General features: G+C 45.5%; 1 protein-coding gene across 3 annotated transcripts; it reads left to right on the top strand.

Moving 5' to 3' along the window:
* Positions 1 to 10,119: 10,119 nt before the first annotated feature.
* On the top strand, positions 10,120 to 26,883 carry STARD10 (StAR related lipid transfer domain containing 10). Of its 3 annotated transcripts, none has more exons than XM_081205683.1 (7): positions 10,120 to 10,237; positions 10,850 to 11,046; positions 21,379 to 21,526; positions 23,176 to 23,279; positions 24,073 to 24,190; positions 24,831 to 24,883; positions 26,440 to 26,883. In XM_081205683.1, exons 1-7 carry the CDS (start codon positions 10,135 to 10,137, stop codon positions 26,650 to 26,652), a joined length of 936 nt encoding a protein of 311 aa, XP_081061809.1. In that variant the 5' UTR covers positions 10,120 to 10,134; the 3' UTR covers positions 26,653 to 26,883. The 3 variants fall into 3 exon arrangements, with proteins under 3 accessions (XP_081061809.1, XP_081061811.1, XP_081061810.1); XM_081205685.1 differs by lacking the exon at positions 10,120 to 10,237 and adding an exon at positions 10,246 to 10,377 and having other exon boundaries at positions 10,854 to 11,046; XM_081205684.1 differs by lacking the exon at positions 10,120 to 10,237 and adding an exon at positions 10,246 to 10,377.
* The last annotated feature ends 501 nt before the right edge of the window (positions 26,884 to 27,384 follow it).

The raw sequence follows: 27,384 nt of genomic DNA, 5'->3' as shown, positions 1-27,384 counted from the left end.
CAGACCAGTGGATTCCCGTTGCAAGAAAGGAGACTTTGACTAAACACCAGGAATAATTTTCTGATGGTAAGTGCTGTTTGACAGTGGAATGGTCTCCCTTGGGAGGTTGTCGACTCTCCTTCCTTGGAGGTTTTTAAGCAGAGGTTGGAAGACCATCTGCCATGGATGCTTTAGCTGAGATTCCTGCATTGTGGGGGTTGAGTTAGACGACCCCTGGGGGTCCCTTCCAATTCTACAATTCTGTGATTCCATGATTGCATGGCAGTGACTCATCAACAGGCGTGAAATAATGCATTATTTATAAAATGTAAGAATAGCATTTATTTTTAGATGTCTTGCCACTTAGAAATTTCACAGTTGCACGAAATAAAGCAGTCTGACAATGTATGTAATAAAAACAACAGCTAATTGATATTTAAAGTTTTGGGGGCTGTTGAGTCATTTTTGAAAAAGGCAACTGAGAACTGTAATTAATAAGTAAAAGGAAGTAACAGATTAGTTATTAAACGATAAGTAATATGCCATAATCCTTAAATGAACAGCTTTTCCAATCCAGTTTTTGCAGTGTGGTGAGTAAGTCCACCGCAATGACCTGTCTGAAGTTCAGTTCCCTCCTTTGAATGGCTTTTTGCCGCTAGTCGGTGCTTAGCTGATGAAACTCACAAATGGGTCTCTGGTTTCAGTCTGCCACCCTCTGTGGCGAAAGAAGGCAGCGGCATCTATGGGGGAAGCAAAGCTCTGCTTGCTTGGGGTGAAAGCCTTGACCAGGGGAGAAACCATTGAATATGAGGAGCCTGAAAGCTTGGAGGATGGCAGAAATGGCACGGCTGCTGAGAGGATGTGACAGCAGACAGGAGCTGAGGGAAAGAAGGAAGAAAGGTGGCAGGAAATGAGAAACCCTTGGGAGCAGTGACTTTCACACATTGGCTTGAACCAAACAGCCAGATCTCTGAAATCCTTGTCTCAGCTAATGGAACTGCACAATTCAAATAAGCCGTAAGTAATTTGTGATGGGGTGATGGTGGGAAGTTCAAGCCATTGCTGTCGTAGGAGATTGTATTTTTCTTGTCCGTACAGAGCCAAGAAACAGTATTTCTGAGAATGATACAGATAGGATATGTGCCATTCTGGACATTAAGATCTATTTTCCTCTTGTTCCAAGTGCCACTATGATGTTTCTTACCCAAAGCCATGCTGGAAACGTGCCCTTGGGGTTGGGCCTAAATGAGCATCCTCACATCCTCTTTCATCATGGTGGCAGACCACACAAGTAACCCTCTACTTAGAGGGCTTAGACGTCTGCTACGGTAGCCACCACCACCACCCCTGGAAGATATTTGGCTGCACTGCGTTGGGATTGTAATGGTTCTTGGTGCATGCGGGCATCTTTACGGATGGCCTGAGAAAGGAAATAAGCGATGAAATAAGCGGAAATGACTGGCAGAATCCGAGATCAGGGAGAAGAGTTGGTGGAAGAAGACTGGAGGAAATTTAAAACGTATTTGCAGAAATATTGTAAAATTTTTGAATGTTGAGGACATTGAAATGAATTGCAGGGGTTTTAGCAACAAGGTAAAATGCAAGATTGGATTAATAAATAGATAGACTAATCAGGATATGAATTTGCTGAACTAACTTTTAAAAGGGATACAAAAATGGGAGACGCGAGGGAGTCAGGAAAATAAGTTAACCAAAGAGGAGAAATTAAGAAAGAAGGAATTTTTGTTTTTTTATATGTGCTTTTTTCTTTTCTTTTTTGTGTTGAATGTCTGTATTTCTGTATTTTGTAATTTTGTATCTTTTTCATTTTTTGTATTTTTCTAAACTTTTTTAATGGATAAAACCCAATAAAATATCATTTAAAAAAAAACACCTAAATGAGCATCCTCACATCCTCTTTCATCATGGTGGCAGACCACACAAGTAACCCTCTACTTAGAGGGCTTAGATGTCTGCTACGGTAACCACCACCACCACCCCTGGAAGATATTTGGCTGCACTGCGTTGGGATTGTAATGGTTCTTGGTTCAAATAAACAAATACAGGAGTGCATGTGGGCATCTTTAGGGATGGCCTGAGAAAGGAAATAAGCGATGAAATTATCTCCCTGAAGCTGAGATAACATGATGGAGGGAAGACAAGCTGTTCATTGGCCATCCACACAAACTGAGCAGGCCATAAATTGAATGAGATACATGCCAGGCTGGAGTGCACTCCAATATCCTGTTTTCTTTTATTTTGCTTTGGACTCTGATTCAGAAACCATGAGCTCAGCTTGTGCGGGAAATGAAGCATGAAACAAAGACGATGAGACTCATTTACAAAGACTAGATATTTACAGTGGCTTTCCCCCATCTAGACACTGTCAGTGGGCTTGTGAGGTACAGTGTGCTTCAGGCAAAGCTATTAGATTGATTCACAATATTGAATCAGCCGCGGCTACACAGCCTGTTTTCAGACTGCTGCTTTGAGAAGCATCCAGTGGGAAGGAGAGGCATGTGCTGTGGAAGCAAATGAAGGTTTATTGCAACCAGTTAGCTTTAATTTTCAGTTCAAGGATTCATAATTGGTCTGAGAAGCAAAGCACACATAGCAAACTTGAAGGGAGATGACCAACATGCTTAAGTCATGGGTTACAAGGTGGAGATGATGACGGATGCCAGCTAGCCAGGAAGGGACGTTCTTTCTGCGAGGTTTGAAATTTACAGCCCACAGTCTTTTTAGTTTTCAGAATAGGGACTCCATTTTGTTCTCCTTCATGGAACTTGGACGACACCAAGTGGCCGAATATAAATTGCAAAAATTGCCATCTTTGAAGAAAAAGAGCTTTCCAAATATTTAATATTTCTCCAAGAAAAAAGTACTAATTTTATATCGGTGGGAAAACTGTACAGGCTTATTTATATTTCAGGTTCTGGTATATGTGACACTGAAAGAGGCATCAGCAAACCATTGCCATAGCCAAGCAACATAACATTTATTTGATGCCACTAGAGAGCTAACTAGGAATTCTGCAAAACGTAAAAGTGATCTGGCTCAGCTATAGGTTTGAGGGGTCCCAGGGCAGAGGGATACCCTGTGGCCCCATGCCTCTGTTAGGTGGGCTGCTCTGGCAAAGGCAGACAATAGACATTTTTGGTCTGGTTATTTGTTTTAATATTCTCTTGCAAAGAAAGACCCCAGATTGTGGGGTTCCATTTGTCCTGGCGTCCTTGCATTCCCTTTTGCAAAGGAAGATTCCTGAACTGTGTGTCTCAGGCCTGATCAATTTGGCACACATAGCAAGGCTGTTGTTTAAAGTTCACTAACCAGTTCCATCCCCAAACTGGTACATGACACTACCTCCTGAGAAAAGGCATGAAGAAGCAATGTGGGGGGGGGGGGTGGAAGGAGGAAAAGGAGAAGGAGGAGGTGGTGCTCTGGGCTGACATAACATAATGGCTAAGCACATGAGATGTTAAGTCAAGATGTCTCGAGTTCAAAAGGTGGTGAATTGTTGCTATGGGAATGGGTCAGGTTCAGTACCATGTGAATATATACCAGGCAAGTTTCTCATGGGAACGATGCAGCTCGCCTCCTACACAGGGCTATCCTAGGTAGGTGCAGTATAGGAATGTGCTGGAGTTTGCCTCTTGCAATAATACTGCGGTTTTTAATTGGCATTATGAAACACTGATTTGGTTCACTAAAAGATTGTGGCAGGCTTTAAGTGCATGCATGCAGTATGTCGAGTTATGTAAATCAGGGCTGTCTTCCTAGACATACATAACTCATGAATGCCAGCTTGGCCATACCTTTGGTTAGGCAGATGACTCATCGTCCAGGAGAGGCAGGGAAACAGCTGGAGAATTCCCTGACATGCCAACAGTTATGAGAAGGAGGTGACTTGAGGCCTCTGTGTGAATAAATTGCACTTTGGAGCTCGAGCTGTGGGAGAAATGTCTCTTGACCAATCGTTTGGGTGGAAATGACAAAACGAAGCCCTTTTGAGAAATTATGGGGCAGGAGAAGAGAGAAATGGCTCTGGGCTTTTCGGAAGAGGAGGTGGCCAAAGGAGTTCCATCCCCCCCCCCCCCCTTTGCCTTTTAAACTTTAAAAGGCTTCTTACCAGCTCAGGCGTGATGACAAATCATATCACATTGAGTCACTTCCAAGACATTCCAGGAAGTGGAGCTACCTGGAAATTATGGACAATGCCAGGCACGGAGTCCTCAGGGGTCAAACCAGACAATCCACTCCAGATCGTGAGAAGTTCAACTTCATTCCAGGTTGGTCAGGAATCATCTGGAGCACTGCATCCAGCTTTAAGGCTTGCATTTTAAAGGCCATTGACAAACCGGATCATGTCCAGAGGAGGGTGGTCAAGATGGTCAACGTTTTGGAAGTGCTATGAGGAATGATTGAAAGCATTGGGCCAGGAGACGAGACTTTTAAGGAGAGCTATGATTGTGGCCTTCAAATATCTTTTTTTAAAATATAATTTTTAATGAACTTTCACTTTAAACAATAAACAATAATTTCCAGCATAGGCCTAACAATCTCATTCCCTACCGCTCTGCCGAGCTTATGACTTCCCTCCATCCCGCCAACAAGCTTACCCTTTTCAAATCTATACCTCACAGTTTACCGTATTTTTCGCCCTATAGGACGCACTTTTTCCCCTCCAAAAATGAAGGGGAAATCTGGGTGCGTCCTATGGGGCGAATGCAGGCTTTTGCTGAAGCTTGGAGAGCGAGAGGGGTCGGTGCGCACTGACCCATCTCGCTCTCCAGGCTTCAGGAACACATCCACAGCCTAGGCAGCCCTACGGGAGGTCCGGCAGGGATGTCTAGGCTGCGGATAGCAGCCTGCCACCCGGCGGGCGGGGCGCCCTGAAGCAGAGTGCCCCCCTCACCAGGCAGACATCCGCAGCGTGGGGAGCCTTGCCGGGAACTCTGGAGTTCCCGGCAAGGAACTCCCGGCAAGGCTCCCCACGCTGCGGATAGCAGCCTGCCGCCCGGCGGGCAGGGCGCCTTGAAGCAGAGCGCCCCCCTCGCCAGGCAGACATCCGCAGCGTGGGGAGCCTTGCTGGACTTCCCGGCAAGGCTCCCCACGCTGCGGATAGCAGCCTGCCGCCCGGCGGGCGGGGCGCCCTGAAGCAGAGCGCCCCCCTCACCAGGCAGACATCCGCAGCGTGGGGAGCCTTGCTGGACTTCCCGGCAAGGCTCCCCACGCTGCGGATAGCAGCCTGCCGCCCGGCGGGCAGGGCGCCCTGATGCAGAGCGCCCCTCGCGCGGGGCAGACATCGGCCAGCCCCACAAGCTCGGGGGACAGCAGGGAGGCGCAGCGCCGCCATCCCGCTGTTCCTCCACCTGGTTCTGTTTCCCCGACCTGCTAGGTGCGTCCTATGGGACGGAGCGTCCTATGGGGCGAAAAATACGGTAATCTTATAGTGGCCTTCAAATATCTTGAAGGGCTGTCATTCAGCAGATGGAGCAGGCATGTTCCACAGGGCAGGACCAGAGCCCATGGAGGAAAACCACAATGAAGTAGACTTCAACTGAACAGAAGAAACTTTCTACAGCTCAGCAGTGGAAGACACCTGCTTTGGAAAGTGCTCACCTCACCTTCGCTGGAGATACTCAGAAGTTGCATCCTGTATTGCCCTCCTATATTGGGCCGGGGGTGGGACTTTTTTAAAAATTTGCATATTATTTATTTGTTAACATTCTTATATTACATTGTAAACATTGTCATATTACATTACAGGACTTACTATGATATAATTTCCAACAGGTATACAAAAATTATATACAAATTTTATATACCTAGAAAGAAAATGAAACAGAAAAAGAAAGAAAGAACAAAGAGAACAAACAAACAAAAAAACAAAACCCAAAATCATATACATACAGACATAGTAGACTTCCTGTCTTTCCCGTTGTATATTCTTGATTGCCATCATGGCCTTTCCCCATTCTGATTCTATCCTTTTATACTGCCTTTATCTCCAGAGTTTTGTTCATGATGATTCTGCTTTTAAAAAGTTAGGTTTCTTAAAAACTGATTTTATTGTTCTTTACTATTGGGGGGAGACTTGGGTGGGGCGTGCGGAGGGATATCAGGCTGAAAAGCAGTATATAAATGTTTTTGCTTTCCCCCCTCTGATCTCTTAACCTCTTTTCTTCTGCCTTATTACTGATGTTTGTAAGCTGCTTGCAGAGCTTTTTTCATATGTAAATTGCTGTGCAGTAGAGCCATCATTAGAGCTCCCGATTTCTTTTTTAATCATGGACACCCCATGCTTCCATTGTTTGGCCTTCATCCTTGGCTGAGATTTGTCAGACACTTTCCAAAATGTATGGTAAACGTTGAGACATAAACTAACTCTGACTTAGCCACTAGATGGCAGTGCTATTTGCCTGGAATCAGATGATGGTTTTATTTTTATTTAAGCAATAAAGATTATGACTGCCAGTGTTCTCCTAAGCCTTCCGTAATACAGTGTGTGTGTGTGTGTGTGTGTGTGTGTGTGTGTTTATTCCATTCCACTTATGAATTATTTCAAAGCAATTTATCAATAAAAGCATATATAAAACAATTTCATATTTAAAAATGATCTCAAATCCAATGCAGTTTCAGGGATAATGCCTTCTATTAAGTCAGAATATTGGTCCATCTAACCCAGAACTGTCTACTCCAAGGGACAGCAGTTATCAAGGATCTAGGGCAGGAAAATATGCCTGGAGTCCCATCTCCAGTTCTGGGTGCTACAATTTAAGAAGGATGTTGACGAGCTAGAATGTGTGCAGACGAGGGCAACCAAGATGATCAAGAGTCTGGAAGCTAAGCCTTAGGAGGAGCACTTGAAGGAATTGGGTATGTTTAGCCTGGAGAAGAGGAGACAGAAATGAGACATGATAGCCATCTTCAAATATCTTCAGGGCTGACAGATGGAAGATGGAACAAGCTTGTTTTCTCCTGCTCTGGAGGGGAGGACTCAATCCCATGGCTTCAAGTTACAAGAAGGGAGATTCCAACTCAACATCAGGAAGAATTTTCTCATGGTAAGAGCTGTTTGACAATGGAACGGTCCTTCTTGGGAGGTTGTGGACTCTCCTTCCTTGGAGGTTTTTCAGCAAAGGTTGGGTGTCCACCTGTCAGGGATGCTTTATCTCATTTTCCTGCATTGCAGGGGTTTGGACTAGATGACCCTCAGGTTCTCTTCCAGCTCTACAATTATATGATCCTAAGAATACCACACAGGGATGTGGGTGGCGCTGTGGTCTAAACCACTGAGCCTAGGGCTTGCCCTGAGTTTGCAGGGTTAGTCTGTATGATACCTGAGCCCCTTCTAATTTCTGGGGTCCTAGATCCAGCAAGGGTTAAAATCTAAATTGAGGATTCCATTGTTGAACTAATCAGACAAGTTCCTTTGTGAGAGACTGTCCATAGTTGCCACCTAAAAACCACCTTAGGACGCAGGTGGCGCTGTCGTCTAAACCGCTGAGCCTCTTGGGCTTGCCAATCAGAAGGTCAGCGGTTCGAATCCCCGCGACGGGTTGAGCTCCCATTGCTTTGTCCCTGCTCCTGCCCACCTAGCAGTTTGAAAGCACATCAAAGTGCAAGTAGATAAATAGGTATCTCTCCGGTGGGAAGGTAAATGGCGTTTCCGTGTGCTGCTCTGGTTTCGCCAGAAGCAGCTTAGTAATTTTGGCCACATGACCCAGAAAAACTGTCTGTGGACAAACGTCGGCTCCCTCGGCCAGTAAAGCGAGATGAGCGCCGCAACCCCAGAGTCGTTCATGACTGGACTTAACTGTCAGGGGTCCTTTACCTTTAAGAATACCACATGTAGCCCTTGGAAGGTAGCTCATGGAGAAATGTGGCCCTCAGACTGCAAAAGATTCCCCCAACCTTAAATACTTAATCTAGGTTTGGAAAATCAGGTCTTAAAACAGAGAGCAGCATATGGTTTCTCATCTTCTGGTTTGTGGATTGTATAGTATACTAGAAGGGCTGTCTAGTTAATTACAGAAACCCCAGGCAAACAATGTGGCAATTAGAAGCAGAACAAGCAGATGGAAAAGTTCTCCTCCTCCTTTGAATTTTTCCGGTATTACTATTTCTCACAAGGTTTAAAACAGGTTTAAGCTGGGAAGCTGTATTATTTGAAAAAACAGGTCCAATTAATCATCTTGGATGTGTGTATTGCTGTGATTTTTTTTTTTTTTAATTTTTTGCAATGAGCTCCAAATCTTTTGTGAAATGTGAGTTTTGTTCTTCCACAGCCTACGAGCAATCTGTGCAAAGCACTTGGCTTGGACATTCATTAAGCAATTTGTCATCCCGAGAAAAGCAGCGCTTGCAGGCAATATCCTCACCAAATCTGTGCCTCGTGGCGGCTGCATTGAGCATCTTTTGTGTTTCTCTGGAGTCTGCACTCAGCACAGGTGCCACCTGCAGGAGATATCCTAGAATTAGCAACAGCATTACTGAAGCCTTTGGCACAGAAAGTGAATATTTTATTATCTTCAGTTGCTTCCATATTAGCCCCTTTCTCTGAAAGTAATCTTTTTTAAAAAAAGAAAGAAAGAAAAATAGCAAGTAATGAGCCTACTGCCAGGGCCTAGGAAATGCCTGCTTTGTGATGCAGTTAGCAGACAGGGAAGCCGAAGCAGTTTCAGCATCCTGAGCAGGTGCGTTTGAGAGAGTTTAACCCTTTCTCCCCAAGCCCATGGTTCACCCTCTCCCTGAGCTGCCTCTACGCTGGTGCAATCACAGGCTTCCCTTGAAATGCAAATATGCAGCTCCACATGTAGTCCTGTGGACACATGTCTGGGAATCAGCCCCCTTGAACATGGTGGAGTTTAGGCTGTGTCCACAGCAGGGTGTAATTGCATACCTGGGCTGTTTCCATGTGTGCATTCCTGCATCTTTGTCCACATGTGAGTGCTTTGAAGTTTATCCAGGCTACTGGATGACACACTGCGCTGCCCCTCCACTCAATCACTGCTTCCCTGCTCACCATAGTATCCAGAAACCTCAGCTCTGTTGTGGATATGCACCTTAAAAATATATATGCTACTATTGAAACGTTTCTCAAAATACTCGTATCACCACCTAAGCGAGTTTGCTAATCATTGGATATCCCTACTTCTGCTTGTTGTGATTTCTCAGTGTGATTAGTATTGTGATATTGTGAATATTGTGATTAATATCATGACGAGCAAAAATGGTCTTGCTGGGCTGTTAGCAGGAAACCTTGATTCAAGGGTCTTTTGAGATGGGGGTCCCTTTCTGCCTCCTGCTGCATCTGCCTTCCTTGTTACACTCAGATCTGGAGTAGGGGAGCTCCTCTTCCTGGATCGGGTGCATCCCTAACTGTGCTGGTCCCGTGGGTTACCCGAGAGGCGAGGTCCAAGTCTGGTCCATGGTCAAAGATGCAACGTGGAGGCAGTCCATAGTAGCTGAAGCTGGATTCAGGGCAGGGAGTCAGGTGAAGTCAGGAACAGGCTTGCAAGCAGGGAGCCAGGGTGGGTCAGGAGCTCAGGCGGGAAAGCAGGACAGGGTTCAGGCAGGAACTAACAACCAACAATGTTGCTCCCGCAACTTGGGACTGGGGCTGACCGGCTTTTATCTGCCCCAAGGCATAGAGCGGCCCCGATCCTCTGGTGACTTGCCTCTCCTGGCCTGGAGGCGAGCCCTCCTCCTGCGGGAACTTAGTTCCCTCCGCCTCTCTGCCCTGAGCCTCTGCAGCTCAGGAGAGGCTGAAGGGTTACCGGACCCAGAGGCAACCTCAGCTTTCTCTGATGGGGCTGAGAGTGGAGCACCTGCAGGCAATGGGCCCTCCATCACCTCAGGGGCCAGAGCAGACTCAGCTGATGCCTGCACCTGAGGATCCTTCAGGCTCATGCCCCTCAGCTGGTTCTGGAGGCGGGGAATCTTGTGCAGGCTGGGATCCTTCAGCTTCAGCATCCGAGTCTGAATCCCAGGCCATCACACTATCTCTAACGAGGCCACAGCATTTTGAAAGCTCTGAACACAACATTCTAGCTTCGTCACAGCTGAAGGAGTTACAATCTGAAAACCCCTCCCTTTATGCTCCAGTATATGTGGAATGTCCTTTTTGCCTCAGAATGTAATGCCAGGAGAATGGCCAGTGTGAGGCAATCCCCACAACCTTCTCCCTGTTCCAGAATCCCCATTCCACAATCTAGAATTTTCTCTAGCTCCCCCACAACCGTTCCATTGCAGGGTAAGTAGACTAGACTGCATCCTGCATTAACAAGGCCATTAACCATCTGCAGAACTGAACCCAGCGGCTGCTGCTGCTGCTGCTGCTGCTGGCAACTGCCCAGCTGGTTCTGCAACTCAGTGCGGCAAAGTCAGAGGCAGGTTAAGAGAAGCAGAATTAGGAGAGGGATAGGAAAGAGGCATGGGGGGAGGCACTGGAGAATGCTGGGGATAGAACACCGAAATGGGCTCTGTGTGTGTTTGTGCACTTACAGATTATCCACATAAATAGCAGAAGCTTCCCAGGGGGGCCTGGTGCCCTTTGGCAGGACCGAGAAGGCATCCACACTGCCAGCAGCAGCAGTGACTCTTCTGCAGGAGAGGAGCGTCTAGGCTCTGAAGAGCGCACGCCATGCAGTTGATGGAGGCACTGAATGTAGCAGCCACCGCCGTTCCTTCTCTCCCAGAGTCAGGGCTGGGGGCCCAGAGAGGCCCCTGACAGAGCTGGGGAGTGAGAGTTATGAAGGAAGAGAGGGAAGTGGCCAGGGCAGCGCTGAGCCCAGCATAGCTTCCCCAGTAGCCAGCCAGGAACCTCTCTTGCCTGGGTGGGTATTTGCACAGCTCCTTCTCTCAGGCAGCCTGGAGGCCCTGCAGGAAACTGCACCCATGTCTGGGGAAGGAGAGAGAGCCTACATCCCAGATGATTCCGACTTCAACACTTTCCGGGACCAGTGTGAAAGCCAGGAAGGCTGGAGCAGCCGGTATAACAAGGGAGGAGTGGCAGTGTGGACCCAAATGCAGCAGGAGAGCAAGACTGTCCAGAAAATCAAGGTAAGGGGGTGGCATTCAGCTATGGCTTACTCAGAGTAGACCCATTGGAATCAATGAACATGACATTCATTCCAGAGGCTCTGCTCTGAGTAAAACTTACTTGAATGCCACCCAGGGGGCCCTGCCTGGGCTTGGGAATTATGGGTGGTGATGCTGCCCACCCCCTTCTGCCCCCTCTGATTTGCCCAGGAGCCTCTTCTCCTGCTCCTGCCCCATGAATGCTGGGCCCCAAAACAAAGGTTTGCTCCAAAACAAGCATCCCTCTTGCTGCGCCCAGTTCTCAAATTAATCCAGGCTGCAGAATGTGCAATGCTGCAATTCAGCTAGAATGTTAGAGGTCCCGGAAGATCCTTTGGGCTCTCACATTCCTTTTTCCTCATCCTCTTCTCCCCTTTCTTTTTTTCTGTGAGGGATCTCTGCTGTTTTAGCCTCCGAGCACATTTTACAGACAGAAATATCCCTGTTCAGGTATCTTGGACATGAATTGAGATAGATCTAGGGGAAGATAAGGCTGTGTTTTTGAGTGTCCTGCCCAGACGTAAGGGAATTGAACACTGTATATGGATTCGATAGCAGATAAAGACACAAGCTTTTGAGTTGTGGTTAGCCCTCAGAAAGAGGCTGATTCAGTTTTCACTCACTGGCTCCACACATCGTTTTCTTGAGCTCACTTATTGACATTGAGGCGCTACTTATTCCATATCTAAAAGGCCTGGGATCAATACAATGGAACCTGGTTTACTTGTGTACACGAAGATTCTTTATTTAACCAACGGTTAGTTGTGATTTACATGTTTACTAAAAAAAAAAGTCACACTGTGCTTAGCAGAGTTTATTTATTTTCAGTAAGTGTGTCTAGAATTTCTAAGCAGAATGTTCAAAGGGATTCCTGTGACTTTAACGTTTGCATGGCTGAGAGAAAGTTCTGAGATAATGGCTTCTTTTCTCATGCCTTACTGGGCTGGGCAGAGTGTAGATGGCAGGCAGGGAGATTGATGGTGAAATCAGTGCTGCTTATTCATGGAGGTTTTCACACTGTTCACATGATATAATGGTCATCAAAATTCCAGCCTATCAGTGGCATGTATGTGCTCCAGAGGGGCCCTGGCCCCATGTGCAGACTTTAGAGGGATCACGAAGCAGGTGCCCCCAGCCTGGCCCAGAGCTTTTCTTCTGGCATTGGAGGAACCAGCACTCACAAAGAGGAGCACTAGGCCGCGCTGTGCCTGGGGGCACCTGCGTGGGGCGCCTGCTTTGTGCCCACCCAGTGCTGTCAGCTGGCCAGGCTCCCCCCCCCCCCCGTGTGGGTGGGAAGGCACTAACTCTCCCGGTCCAGGAATAGCCATAGCTCTCGAACCAGCCACAGTTGGTGGAAGGCCCTTTTAGATGGTATACACATATCTGAAATATTCCTCTGCTGGGCTAAATAATTCCTGTGCAGAGACATTTAATCTTCAGACAAGGGAGATTGGGCATCTGGAGGTCTCATTTCCAAACAGTGGAAGCCCCCAGCCCACTCCCCATGTGTGCATGGATTGCCGATGGAATAATATGAGCTCTTCTGTACATGAATACCAAGAAGAAAATAAGCACAAAAAAGAGAAAAGGCAGTATAAAAAAGGGATAGCTCTTTTCATTCGGCATCTGGCTAGTATTTAACTAAAAATGAGAACAGGATAATGAGTAGCAGATACCATCTTGCTAATCTTAGTCCATTGCTTTCAACTGAGCTGAGATAGATGCAGATAGATAGATCCATGAAGTACCAACTGCCTGAGGCACTTAATCCTACAGACAGCTTTAGTTACAGGTGTCGTCATGACTTTGGTTACCACTAATCTGAGGTGGATCTAAACATAGGGGGGTAAACGCTATAAATAAGCCAGATCAGAACAAAAGAAAAGATATCTCTATGGGAAATCGTGTTTTAAAATTTCCTGCTCTCTGGCGCCATCTGGTGTTGCATGTTTATAGCACATTCAAATGGCTGTTTCTTTAATAATGTAGCTGAGTCCTCGGTCTCTAGTTCAGGGCGGAAACCACCTGCAGACTTATGAGATCTGGAATCGTTTTCTCAGGTTGGATCTAGACACATCAAAAAAGTGTTTCAGGAAAACGCATTGTAAACTTCATAAAGGGAAATTACAATGGCGAAAGATGGAACTCCACAGCACCATCTGTTGTCACAGTGTTAAAAGGCATATAAAGCGCTTTTTCTTTACTAATGTAGTTGAATGCTCAGTGGCAAGTATCTGGTTGCCTCCACCAGACATTGGGTGGAGAATTTCCATATTTCTTTCACACCCTTTTTGCAGGGTTTCACCACCGTGCCATCATCCAGTCATGGTCACCTTGTATTCAAAGGCCTATCCATTGAAGCAGAAACTGAACCACTTTTGAGGAGGGCTGACCCCTTGTGGGTCCTTGCTCTGTATATGAAATGCTTCGAACACTCCCAAGTGTCTCAACATTATTCTCTACCTGCAGGGTTAATGGGTGGCAGAGGAGTGGGGCCCCGTCAGGACGTTGCCCCCAACCCCCAGTCAATTCCTGAGGGTGCTGTGTGCTGACTATGGGTCTGTTGGAAATTTGCCCCTTTTGAGCTCCCTGATTGGTGGAGGGAATAGATGGGCTTCTTTGAACGACAACATTTAAACATGTGGAGATGAAGAGAGGGGACGGATGCCCCCCAAATTCCAATGCCTGGATGAAGTGTTCAAGATGCAGACCCTCAAGGAGCGGCTGAGGAATTTCCTCTCAGGCCAGCTGCCTCTCTCCTGGAGCATCCTTTGGGATTCTCCGTCTCCTTGGGAACTAGAAGCTCAGAGCTGCGTCATGCAAGAAAGACGTTAAGAAAGCCAGGGAGGCCCAGGCCAGGACACTTGCACCACCACCAAACAACCTGAGAGGACTATGTGGCTCTACAGTTTACACTGTTCATTTGTTTTAGTGTTTGAAACTGGTAAACCACCTTGGGTTCCTAATGGGGAAGGTGGTATATAATTGCAGGAAGCAAAGACGTCGGACGCAGGGGCCATTGCATTGCACCTCACAACTGAGAGTAAAACCTTTGGGATTGTGAGAGGTTATATGTTCAACACCAGCAGATGCTAAACAAAATACCGTATTTTCCGCTCTATAAGACACACTTTTTCCCCTCCAAAAATTAAGGGGAAATGTGTGTGCGTCTTATGGAGCGAATGCAGGCTCCATGGCTTCGCGTTGCTTCCACTGAAGCCAGGAGAGGAAGACACTCCTGGCTTCAGGGATAGCTGCCCGAAGCTTCGAGAGGCTTCGTGTTGCTTTTGCTGAAGCCTGGAGAGGAAGAGGGGTCGGTGCGCACCGATCCCTCTTGCTCTCCTGGCTTTGCTTTGCTGGAGAGGCGCTGCACAGCTTTCCCTCTCTGCGCAGCACCCCTTCAGCGAAGCGGGAGGAGAAATGGAAGGGGCTCTGTTTCTCCTACCGCTTTGCTGAAGGGGCGCTGCACAGAGAGGGAGAGAATTTTTTTTCTTGTTCTCCCCCTCTAAAACTAGGTGCGTGTTATGGTCGGGTGTGTCCTATAGAGCAAAAAATACGGTAAACGAAATCCACTTATATTAATAAATCACACAAAATATTCACATAGCTGCCATTTTATTGATTTTGCATAATCTTTAAAGTTTCAGAATCCAGGTGTTCTTGGCACATAATTGACCTCTCCCCAAGTTACCTGCTTCTGTTCCAAATGGACTGCTGCTCCACACATTTGCTTGTGATGGATTGTTTGAGCTAAGCCAACTGAAGAGAAAAGCTTGGTCTAAGTGCACTTGACCTTGTTTTGGGTTAAGGCGTCTCATTACAGAAGATCTGACTAATAACACAGTGATGGAATCTGAAGAGCCACGTGATGGAGCTCTTGCTGGATTGTACCAGCTCAGACTGAAGCTTAGGTAACGCTCAACTCCCTGTATGCAGAAAATTAATGTGTAAAGTAAAAGGAGATGCTTCCGGTGGGGCGCGGATCCGGTTGCAGGCGAGGGTTTGTCTCTCCGGAGAGAGCTCTAGCTTTTTTGCCGAATTGGGAGTTTTGAGGGCGATAAAACTCCCGCTAACCCTCTGGAGGGTATCCAGAGGTCTAGGTGCCCAGCAGCGCCGAGGTGCCGTTCGTCTGGTCGTCAGGTAGCCTTTGAATAAAGGTGAAGAGAACGACGATACAAGCGGCGGCTTATTGGGTGGCCATTACAGCGGCAAATCAGCGAAGCCCCGAGCCTGCAGGCTAAGCGTCCCGCTCTCGACACAAAGAAACTCAGACACTGAAAAGAAGTGTTGGAAACAGTGAGAATTGGGAGGCTAAGGAAGTATCTGAGTAAAAAGAAAAACATCCGAGGTCAGTGTAAGTTTGTCTTCAATGGAATAAGACGCAGCGCGGTTTGCAGAGCCGAAGGAGAAAGTAAGTTACTGCTAGCGGCTACAGTGTTTGTCCCTCTCATAGACTTTCATAGAAGTCAATCCTTCTCCCGGAGCAGAGGAGAAAGGGAAACAATTGAGGGAGGGCAGAGAAATACGATGTTGGAAGTGACTCAGTCGATATAGCAACAAAGACAGTGTTGTATAAAGAGGATAAGGGAGAGTACTGTTGAAAGGACTACTGTTGGGACTTTTGGGAGTCGTTATGCTAAGCAGCTCTTAAAAAGTTGTGAAGAAAGGGAAGAAGAAAAGCACTTTGGGCATTGTGAGTTACTGTTCTCTTTTTTGTTCTCGGACTTTTCTTATTTGTTATTTCCCCCTTTGGACTCAATTTTAGGGCCATAGAGTCAGGAGTTGGGAGAAAACAGTGTGAAAAACAGTGTGAAAAACAGGTGAACAGGAAAGCCCAACTATCCAATTATCTAATTACCTAAGCATTTAAGCACCTAAGGACCTTGCTCTTAAGTTTAAAGGGACTGACTCCCCACGGTGGACTGTATTGCATCTCAATTTGGGAAGCTGACTGTTTTGGGACTAAGAACCTTATAAGTTATGCTGTTATCAAAGGACTGGTTGGAATAGCCCAAATAGGGGCAAGAAGAATACAAATTAGGATACCACTGCGACGGAAGATCAACCATCCTCCTCTAAGCCTTAGAAAGGAGGACAATACATAAACATATTGGCTAAAACGAATGTTTAGAGAAGAGGGGTTTGGGGTCCTCTTTCTACCTTTGGTAATCTATCACCTGTCTCTACGTGTGGTTAACATTATATGTTGTTAATATATAAAGGGGTTTATAGCAACTTTGGAGATTAATACCCCTTAGGGGTTAATTGAGCAACTGGATAGCCCAACTATAAGGATAGGAGGATACATACCGGGAGGACAGGTGATTTAGTGACATACGTAGCAATACAAAGGAACCCACAAGGTTTAAAGAAAATGTCACACACTCAAAAGAAAGGGGCAGAAGGAGGAACCCCAACTGATAGGAGAGCCTCAAAACAAGAAACTGAATTTAGAACAGAAATATTGAGGATGTTTGCAGAAATAAAGCAAAGTGAAAAGAACTTAGAGACAAAATTGGAACAGGTGGACAATAAAATTGGAAAAATGGATAAAAAGATTGAGGAGACAGTAAGTGAGTTAAAAGGACAGATTAAAGAGGTTTCAAAAAGAGTGGATGAGGGATTAAAGAAGACAAAGCAGGAAATGAAAGAAATGAAGCGAGAAGAAGAAAGAATGAGGAATGAGATAGCAGACCTAAACAGAATACAGGAAGAAATAAAAGACTCTATTGCAATGAATGAACTAAAACAGAGGGAGATTAATTTAAGACTGAGGCAAATCCCGGAAGTACAAAATGAAAATATAAAGGAAAGATTAGTAAAAGAAATAGCACAGTGGATGGAGGTAGAGGAGGAAGATGTTGCGAGGACAATTATAAATGCATATAGAATGAAAATAAAATCAAGTAAAGCCAGGAAATTCCCAGGGGACTGTTTAGTCACATTTAAAGATAGAGAGATGAGAAATCTGATTTTGCAAAGAAATAGGGAAAAGAGACTATATATTGACGGACATTACATAATCATATTTAAAGATATTCCAATAAGGCTGTTAAAACGAAGAGAACCCTATAAACCATTAGTGCAATTGCTCAAAAAGAATAGGATTGACTTCCGATGGGAATTCCCGGAAGGTGTCTCCTTTTTTTATAAAGGGGTTAAAAGAAGATTAACCAGCCCCGAGGAAATAGGAAAGTTTACAAGAAGATATAAAGAGCTTCAGTCGGGAGAGGAGGAGTTGAAAGGTGCAGAAGGCGGACTACTGGAAGAGAGATTATTTGAATACCTAGATCAAAAAATTATAATAATGGGGGATATGAACGGGGTGGTCTCAACGGAAATAGACAGACTAAGAAAAATAAAGACAGAAGGAGGGAAATTACCTAAGACATTTTTTGAAATGGTCAAGAACTGTAATTTAGTAGATATATGGAGATTGAAACACCCCTTGGAGAAACAATATACATTTCACTCTGAACCAAATCAATCGATGTCAAGATTAGACCAAATATGGGTATCAAATGAACTAACAACAAGAATTACAAAAACTGAAATCCAGGCTAAAGTTATTTCTGACCACAATCCCATAACAATGGAGATGAGGGGAATTGAAAAACGAACCTTCAGATGGAGACTAAATGATAATCTGTGGGACGACCAAAAATTTGTGGAAAAAATACGGACGAGACTATTTGAATATTTTACAGATAATTTAGATAAAGGGGTAAAAACAAGTGTGGTGTGGGATGCCAGTAAGGCTGTGATGAGGGGCCTGTTTATTCAACAAAATGTGTGGAAAAGAAATAACAAAGAAAAAAGATCTAAGGAGATTTTGAGACAGATTATGGATTACGAACAAAAACTGACTAAAAAACCAAACAATGAAAGGATATTGCAGGAAATAAAGTCCCTCCAAACACAATTTGCAATGTTAATAAATAAGGAGGTGGAGTGGAATATTAAAAGACTAAGACAGAAAAAATTTGAATTTGCCAATAAGTCAGGGAAATGGCTTGCATGGCAAGTCAAAAAGAGAAAGGAACAAAAAACAATTAACAAAATACAATTAAATGGAGAAGAGGTAATAGACCCCAAAAGAATTAGAAAAGGATTTGTGGATTTTTACGAGCAATTATATAGAAACAAGAATAAAAACAATAATAGGAAAATACAAAGATATCTAGAAGAAAAAATGGTGAGGAAAATTTCGACAGAGCAAAAAGAAAGGTTAAATGCCCCAATTTTTAGAGAAGAGGTGGAAGAAGTGATAAAGGAATTGAAAAGAGGGAAAGCCCCTGGCCCGGATGGGTTCACTTCAAGCTATTACAAAGAAATGAAAGATATATTGATGACTCCGCTAGTTAACGTGATGAATAACATCTTAAAAGAAAGAGAGATCCCAAGTACTTGGAAGGAAGCATTTATTACAATAATTCCAAAACAAGATGCAGATCTAACTCAAGTAAAAAATTACAGACCCATTTCTTTATTAAATACAGATTATAAGATCTTCGCCGGAATCTTAGCAAAAAGATTAAAAAAGATATTAATAAAGATCATCCACAAAGACCAAGCGGGCTTTCTACCGGGAAGACAAATAAAAAACAATACAAGAAGTATAATTAATATAATAGAATATTTATCGGATAGATATGACAAACCAGCTAGTTTAATTTTTGTAGATGCGGAGAAAGCCTTCGATAACGTAGCCTGGGATTTTATGTTGAGAAATTTGGAATTTATGGATGTGGGTCAAGAGTTTTGGAATGGGATAAAGGCAATATATACAGAACAGAAGGCGAAGTTGATAATAAATAATGTCATCACTGAAGATATAAAAATTTCTAAAGGAACAAGGCAGGGCTGCCCTCTTTCGCCGCTCCTCTTCATAATTGTTTTGGAGGTCCTACTAAATGCGATAAGGCAAAATAAACAAATTAAGGGGATAACATTAGGTTCAAATGAATACAAGGTTAAAGCTTACGCTGATGACGTGGTTTTAACGGTAGAAGAACCTATAGACAGCATAAAGGGAATTTTGGAAGAGATGGAGGAATTCGGGAAGCTAGCAGGATTTAAACTGAATAAGAGCAAGACTAAAATGATTGTTAAAAATCTGGACCAAGACAAGATACAACTATTACAACAACAAACAGAAATCGAAGTCGTAAATAAGGTAAAATACTTAGGTCTTTGGCTCACTAATAAAAATATCGATTTGTACCAAAATAACTACATCCCGGTTTGGAATGAAATTAAAAAAAAATTGGAGATTTGGGCCAGGATGAAACTATCTTTTTGGGGAAGAATATCTATGGTGAAAATGATGATACTCCCAAAAATGCTATTCCTATTCCAAACGATACCCATAATTAAAGGTACCAAAAATTTTAAAGAATGGCAAAAGGCGATCTCCAGATATGTCTGGGAAGGAAAGAAACCCAGAATTAAGTTTAAGTTATTAACAGATACAACGGAAAGAGGGGGCTTTGCCTTACCAGACATGAGATTGTATTACGAGGCCGCATGCCTCTGCTGGATAAAAGAGTGGATAAAGCTGGAAGACACAGAGTTATTGGATCTAGAAGGGTATAAGAATAGATTTGGGTGGCATGCATACCTGTGGAGGGATAAAATAAGAGTACATAAGGGATTTTGCAACCATATCTTTAAGGGTCCTTTGATAGAGGTCTGGAATAGGTATAGGAATATATTAGAACCAAAAACCCCACATTGGTTGTCCCCATTAGAGCTGATAAGTGTAAAAAAAGTTAACATGGAGAAAAAATGGGGCAGGTATGGAGAAATGGTAATAAAGGAAGGAGCGAAATGGAAAATAAAACCATATGATCTGGTTAAAATATTTACATATGACTGGCTGAGCTACTTTCAGATAAATGAAATATTTAAAAAAGAGGTGAAGGAAAGGGGCTATGAAGAAAAGGTATCGACATTTCAGAGAGAGATAATAAATAATGATCGTAAAAATCTGTCAAAAATGTATAATATACTGTTAGAATGGAATATGAAAGATGAGAAAGTTAAAAATGTGATGAGTCAATGGGCAAAGGACTTCGGCTACGAGATTCAACTAGAGAATTGGGAAAAACTGTGGAGAGTGAATATAAAGTTCACTGCATGTGTGTTACTAAGGGAAAATATGATGAAGATGTTATTCAGATGGTATATGACACCTGTAAAATTAGCCAAGATTTACAAAACAGACAACAAATGCTGGAAATGCAGACAAAAAGAAGGAACGTTCTATCATCTATGGTGGGAGTGTACGAAAGTTAAAGGCTTCTGGGATGAAATTTACAATGAAATCAAAAAAATACTAAGCTATACCTTCGTAAAGAAACCTGAAGCTTTTCTATTAGGATTGACGGGAAAAGACATCAAAAGAGAGGATTGTAAAATCTTTCAGTATGCGGTAACGGCAGCTAGAATTGTGGTAGCGCAGAAGTGGAAACAGGAAGAAAGCCCAACGATAGCAGAGTGGAGACTAAAACTGATTGAATATGCTGAGCTGGATAAATTAACAGGGAAAATTAGATATATTAAGGATCAAAAGTTTATTAATGACTGGGGGAAATTTGTGGGATATCTGGAGAACAAATGTTTTGTAAACACAATGCTAGTGGGATTTAAAGAGGCACTGTAAAGCATTAAGAGGTACTGCTTATTGGATATAATGTATGAAGGGAGGTATAAATGGCAGTATGAACGATTGGACTGTGCTATAAAGAAACAAATACGAATGAATGTCAACGACGCTGAAGGAAGTCTAAAATGTATGAGATGTATGCAATATGAATATAATGTACATATATGGAATACTAATAAAATTTTAAAATGCAAAAAAAAAAAAAAAAGTAAAAGGAAGGCTCAGTGACACTCACTTTTTGCCCCATCCTTTCCAGGAACAGATCTGTGCTTAAAAGCTCCATCCAAACGTGTTTCTTTTGTTTGTTGCTACTGCTCTGGAGTTTTTCCTGTGAAAACCCGCTCCTTAATAGCCAGTCAGGACAAACATCCATTCAGGTTTTTAGTGGTTTGCTCTGATAGAGCTTTAAAGAGCAAGTTTTTGTGAGGAAAAATCTGGAGCAAATAAAGGAGCTTTAAAGTGCAGACCGGGCCTGGAAAAAAGCAGGGGATGTGAAGTTTAGCTTGTTTTATTACAATTTCCCTCTCACTTGCCCAGCCTTTGCCCCACCCCTTGGTAAAATGTTTTGCCTCAGAGTCTGATGACACCGCTGCTGTGCTTGCTAGCAGTTTTTCAGTGCATGATCACACAAATTCCTTGCCACACAGATGCGCATTGTCTGCCGTGATGTGCCTCCAGAGACGCTCTATGATGTTCTACATGACACCAGTTACCGCAAGAAGTGGGACTCCAACATGATTGAGACCCATGACATTGGGCGCCTGACTGTCAACGCGGATGTTGGATATTACTCCTGTGAGCAACCTTGCTTCTTACACTTGATGGGCATGGAACCCCTGACAGATTATGTGGCTTCCTAGAAGAAAGCACTTCTTGTGCCTCTAAGCTACGTCCCCGTCTGAGCCCAGAGGGGCTGCTGGGCTTGGGGCTGGTGTATCTTGAGAATGCCACTGGATTACTCCCCTGCAATCCTAGACCCACTTACCTGAGAGTAATTCAGGACTTCTTTCTGAGTAGCCATGGGTAGGCCTGCACTGAAACCCTTAGTCCTGAGCTTCTTGCATCCCCCAAAAGAAAACAAAAAACTCCGCAAGGATTTTAAGCTGTAGCTGGATGACCACCTATCAGGGGTGCTGTAACAGTGGGTTTCCTGAGGTCCCAGCTGAATGGTTTTCTGAGCAGAATGCCACATTCTGCATTCTGCCATGCACATTAAATAAAATGAATATTTGCTCAACTAAGGTCTGCCCGAAACATGGCATGTAAACATGGCATTTCTTTTTCTTTTAATGTGGGTTTCTGAATGGGCATTGGGGAAGGAATGGCTGAGGTAGAACTAGCAGGGAATACTTTGCTGCTCAGGTCAGGAAAACATTTAGCAAGGACAGATAGATCCAGGGACACACACGGGAGCTGCTTCATTAATGCTTGGTATTTATATAGTGCTATTCAAGACACATCTCTGTAGGCCGGTGTTATGTCCCCAGAACAGAATGGGGGTGAACCATGTTCTCTAGGCCAGTGTTTCCCAACCTTTTTTGGGCAAAGGCACACTTGTTTCATGAAAAAAATCTCGAGGCACACCACCATGCCAGATGGGGAAAGGTCACTTTTTACTTATGTAAAAAAAATTTAAAAAATAGTAACAGCATAGAAGGTAATGGTTAGGCTAGCATCCCTCTTCCAAATATGCTAGGTTTTTATTTGCAGGGACTGTTCTACATGGGAAAGCATTCAGCACTGTCATTCTCCCATCTGCCATCTGAATTGGTACTATTCTGGGTCAACTTACTCTGCTGCATGTGTAGATGAAAATGGCACCAAGTGTGGGGGAGGGGGCAGAACAGGTTTCAGATACAGGATATTAAGCATACACGTACTTCAGATTGAACTGGTTGCTTGCTTTGCAAGTTTTCATTTCCCAAATGACTGCCTTGGCAAGCACAATACCTACCAGGCTCAACGCCGGTCTCGCGCTGCCGCTTCCCGCGCTCTCAAGGACCCGGGAGGAGGAAGGCGTGAAGGGAATCCCGAAGGCGCGAAAACCTCGCGCATGCGCAGGCCTTCCGCCTGCGACAGCCCAGTAGGCCGGCCGAAGCGAGCGGCGATGGGATGTGGGAGGGAGCTCGCTCGCCGCCCCGCGTGTGCCTATGTGGGGCACGTTACAGCCCCGTGACGTCAGCGCCACGCAGGCAGCCAGGCAGGCAGACGGCGAGAGCCCCGCGCTGGGCGGCCTCTCCTCGCCGCCGCCGCCCCGCCTCTCACCGCCCGACTCGCCTGCCTCCCTCCCACGGCACACCAGGCAACGTCTCGCGGCACACTAGTGTGCCGCGGAACACCGGTTGGGAAACACTGCTCTAGGCAACGTCTCTAGTGAGGCATTATTTCCTCCTGGGGTTTTTAATTTCAGTATGTTCTTGCTAACCGTGTTTTTTCTCTTGCAGGGAGGTGCCCAAGTCCTCTGAAGAATAGGGACTTTGTTACCTTGCGCTCCTGGCTGCCCCTTGGCCACGACTACATGATCATCAACTACAGCGTCAAACATCCAGTGAGCCACATGCTCTCAGCTCCTCGCAGCTGATCCTTGGGTGGTGCTTGCAGTCCTGCCTTGCAGTTCAGAATGGGAAGCAGGGATGGGCGTCATCCCTGGCTTGGTACCCTGCTGGCAAGGAAGAGGAAGGGGTATAGAGCAAGGGGTTTCCCCCCACCCCATCTCTTCTCTTCCTTTGCTCATGCAGAGACACAGAATTCCTTCTTCCTCAACCCCCTTCTCTCAGCCAGGCCAGTTTCTCAACCCCCTTGCCTCATTTGTAATCCTTTAAGCCCATTAAAAGCATGCCTTTACTCAAAGGAAGCTGGATAGTTGCCTTCTACAGCTCTGTCTGGCTGAGTTGCTGGCAGCAGCTCTATGGGGGTTCAGAGACAGACAGGTCTCTTCCAAACCTACCTGGAATTTGAACCTGGGGCCTCCTGAATACAAAACATGTGTTCTAGCACTGAGCCATGGCCTTACACCAAGTCAAGGGAATCATTTCTAGCTGCCATGCTAGAAATCTCACTCACCTCTTCCTGAGTTGGCCACTGTGGGGAACTGGCAGCCTCTTCAGTGGGGTTGCTGCTGCTGCTTCTCAGCTTGGCTCTCTACCAGTTTCTTCCTTTCCCTCCTTCACTCCCTTCATGGGCGCTGCTCCTACACCTGAGGGCCCTGAGTGCATATGTATCTGTTTCCACAAAGGGCTTATTGTGTGATTCAGTGCCTTCATGAGTTCCCCTTCAAGCGGACACTCATGTCGGTGACTGCATGTATGAACCACTCCTTAGACTATGGGGTCTCTCTGCAGAAGTACCCGCCCCGAAAGGACTGCGTGAGGGCCGTATCCCTGCAGACGGGCTACTTGATCAAGGCAACGGACAAGAGTGGCTGCATTCTTTACTACCTCACCCAAGTAGACCCTCGAGGTGAGCATCTTTACGCCCAGGTTGTGGCTGGGAAAAGACAAAGCCTGAGAGGGGGGGGGGAATTATTCCAGGCAGTGCCCAAGTCAGTGTTGAGGGTTCAGGGTGATAAATAAAGGGGAGATTTCCTAAGGCACAGGTAGGAACCATTTTTGGCAGAGCAGGCCAGATTGCAATCATCTGAGGTTGTTATGACATCACTCACGAGTCGAAGCCCTTGGCACCATGTTTGCCGAGTGCCTGGCAGCGAGGTAGTCCGCAGAAGGGAGGCTTTAACCCTGCTCTCTGCAGGGATTGGCTGTGTGATCAAATTTCACAAGAAGGACCTACTCACTCAGCCGATCCTGCGGGACTGAATTCACCACCATCGGTTGAACTTGATTGTGCAGCCAATTAAGCCACGTCTCTACGTGCACCATATCTCAGGTGTGGGGTTGGTGGGTGTGCTTTGGGGAGAGGAGCCTTGCAGGATAGCAAAGGGTAGCCAAAGGACCCACAGCGATGGGTGACGCACCTGTCCCATGGGGCACAATAGACTGGGCTCTTCTCTGTGTAGGAATGGTGGGAAAATACAGAAGTTATCATGGCAGAGATACTTGTGTGCAACAGCTTTTGGTAACGAGTGGATCTGGTTTGCTTTTAGGTTCATTACCAAAGTGGGTGGTGAATAAAGCGTCTCAGTACGTGGCACCAAAGGTAAGTTGGAGTTGTGTGGGCACATCCATGTGGCAGGATGGCCATGACTGAAGAAAGTTGCTAAGCAGGCTTGGGGGGGGAATAACTGTCCATATTGGCACACTTGTAGGAATGTTCAGGGATGCAGGAGAGGATATATTGGCTGATAATAGCCTTTCCAACTTGTGTTAACAAGTTCACAATTTAGCAGAGAAACATTCCCCTTTTAAACTCAGCGGATGCGTTTGCTCAGATTCACTAAAGCCTCTATAATAACTGTTCTGGTATTTTCCCCTTATTCCCTCATAAAAGATAAGACACAACACAATCTTCTATAAAAGCATAAAAAGAGTTTACTCACATTCTGTTCACAATCAGATCCCAGAAGGCAGACTTAGCTTAGAAAAGTAACATACATCTGGAAACTATCTCATAAGAAGACAGTCCCTTTGTCCTCTCTTGGCTAGAAGCTAGAAGCCAAGAGAGCATCTTTGGCTAAGTAGATATTGCTTCTTCGAAGCATGTAGTCAAAAAGAGAGATGGCTGCCTTGCCCTATGCTTTTGTCGTTACCTGCACAGGTGAGGCCACGCCCACCTCTAGTCACATGCAGAGGAAGTCTATCCCAGCCCAGAAGGAAACAGGAAGTTTACCTGCTGGCTGGACAAACATTCCTCCCCATGTGTAAACATGTTCACTCTAGGAATGTTGTACCTGACTGCTCTTGTGTTTCACATCCCACAACACTGTCAAAAAGTGTAGCTCTGCACAGCTAGAATATGGAAGAGCTGTGCTCTTCAGTTTTTAGGCCAGCTGCTCCCAAACAAGGGTGACCCAGGATGTTTTGCCACTTAAGGCAAACCCCCCTCCCCCCCACACACACACCATGGCCACTCCCTGCCATTGCCATAGGCCCATCACCACCACCTCCTCTGCAGGCACCCCCCACTGCCACTCCCATCGCGGTGCAAGTGTGGTGGAGCCCATGGCAGCATCATGCCCACAGAAGAGGCAGAGGCAGTGTGGCGGGGGGGGGTGCACTTATGGAAAATGTGATGCAGCTGTGGAGGAGGAGGCAGCTGCCCGAGGCCACCGCCTTACTGCACCTCATGGGCATGCCAGCCCTTCAACCAAATTGTTTGCTCTGGGACATTAGGGAGACTCAAAAGAACGGCTAGTGTGCCCCAATAAGGGAATTAAATAACTGGCAGCTCTTAGAAGAAATCTCCATGCCCTTCCTATCAATCAGCCACCTCTGAGGGCAGGAAAGTCTGCCACAACTGAATTCTATTTTATATACTGTGATCTTTCTATGTGAACCACCCTGAGACCTCCTGGCATAGGGCAGTATATAAATAATAATAATAATAATAATAATAATAATAATAATAATAATAATTCATAATTAATAATTACTATATGAACCAAAGAGACCTGATGCTCACAGAGGTCATCTACTGTATCTCTGTCTCAGCCCTGAGCCCTGAGTGTAAAAGTGGGTCTTTGCTTTCAGTTCAGAAACACAATACACGTCAGCAACCAGATTTTTGGCTAGTACCAACTTACTCTCCTTTTACAGGCTATGAAGACGATCTATAAGGCAGGGCTGAAGTACCCAGAGTGGAAACGGAAGCATGACCCTGGCTTTAAGCCTTGGTTGTACCCAGAACAGAACACATTGCCCAGCATTAGCCTAGCTGAGCTCTCCCTGCAGCATTCTGACTCCTTGGAGAACATCGACGAGAGCGGTCTGTCTGAAGCCAAGATGAGTCTCAGTGGTGACGAGGCCTGAGGCCAGGATCTGGATGCGCAGCTCATCGTCGTCCTGTGAGCTGGATGAGGCCTTCCACCATCCAGAACACAGCAGCTCTCACAGAGCCACCCAGCGCCCCACCCCCACCCCCACCCAACAGAACACAAAGCTCCCTGCCCTCCAACTCCCCACTTTCCAAGAGACACGGACACACCAGGGGCGTCGTTCAGCACTACTTTTCAAGAAGCGCATATATGACCAGTGGCCACAGTTTTCTCTTGTCTCCTTCCCTGTTTGTGAATCTTGTTGGGAAGCACCACAATTGTGCATGGGATGATGGTTTTCAGGTGGCCATGACAGGTCCACATAATCTCAGTGTGCAGGAATGGACACCACAGGACCAAGGACCTGAGGTATCCTTTCTGCGCAGACTGAAGTGCAGAGTATCATTGTGGATCTGCCAAGAGCTCGGTGGGGGTGGGGTGCTCTCACTTGCTGCTTTGCATTCTAGCCTTTTAGAGCCGTTTGGTGGCACTCGGGGGACAATCCCACTAGCAGTGTCCTGGACTATTCACTGAAAGTTGACATTACGTATTGTAAGTGTGGAATGTGGCACTCTGCCCTCAGGCGGCACAGGACCCAGGATAGCTGGGAGGTGGCCTTCAGACATAATGCTAAGCCACAGATGCCAATGGGATAACTTGGGCCTGGTACACTGTAAGTGGATTGGGGCCCCTGCATTCCTCCCTCTGTAATCTATTAGCAAAAGCT

Source organism: Podarcis bocagei (genome assembly GCF_964188305.1).
Source record: "Podarcis bocagei genome assembly, chromosome: 8".
NCBI lineage: Eukaryota > Metazoa > Chordata > Lepidosauria > Squamata > Lacertidae > Podarcis > Podarcis bocagei.
Note: the sequence above shows the minus strand (reverse complement) of the source record. Positions and strands in the feature narration are given on the sequence as shown.

Excerpts from the sequence above, each read along its gene's own strand:
- STARD10 (XM_081205683.1), top strand. The coding sequence starts at position 10,135 with ATGGCCAGTGTGAGGCAATCCCCACAACCTTCTCCCTGTTCCAGAATC. Across the intron at positions 10,238-10,849 it reads CACAACCGTTCCATTGCAGG|GCAGCCTGGAGGCCCTGCAG; the intron begins GTAAGTAGACTA and ends TCCTTCTCTCAG. Across the intron at positions 21,527-23,175 it reads GGATGTTGGATATTACTCCT|GGAGGTGCCCAAGTCCTCTG; the intron begins GTGAGCAACCTT and ends TTTCTCTTGCAG.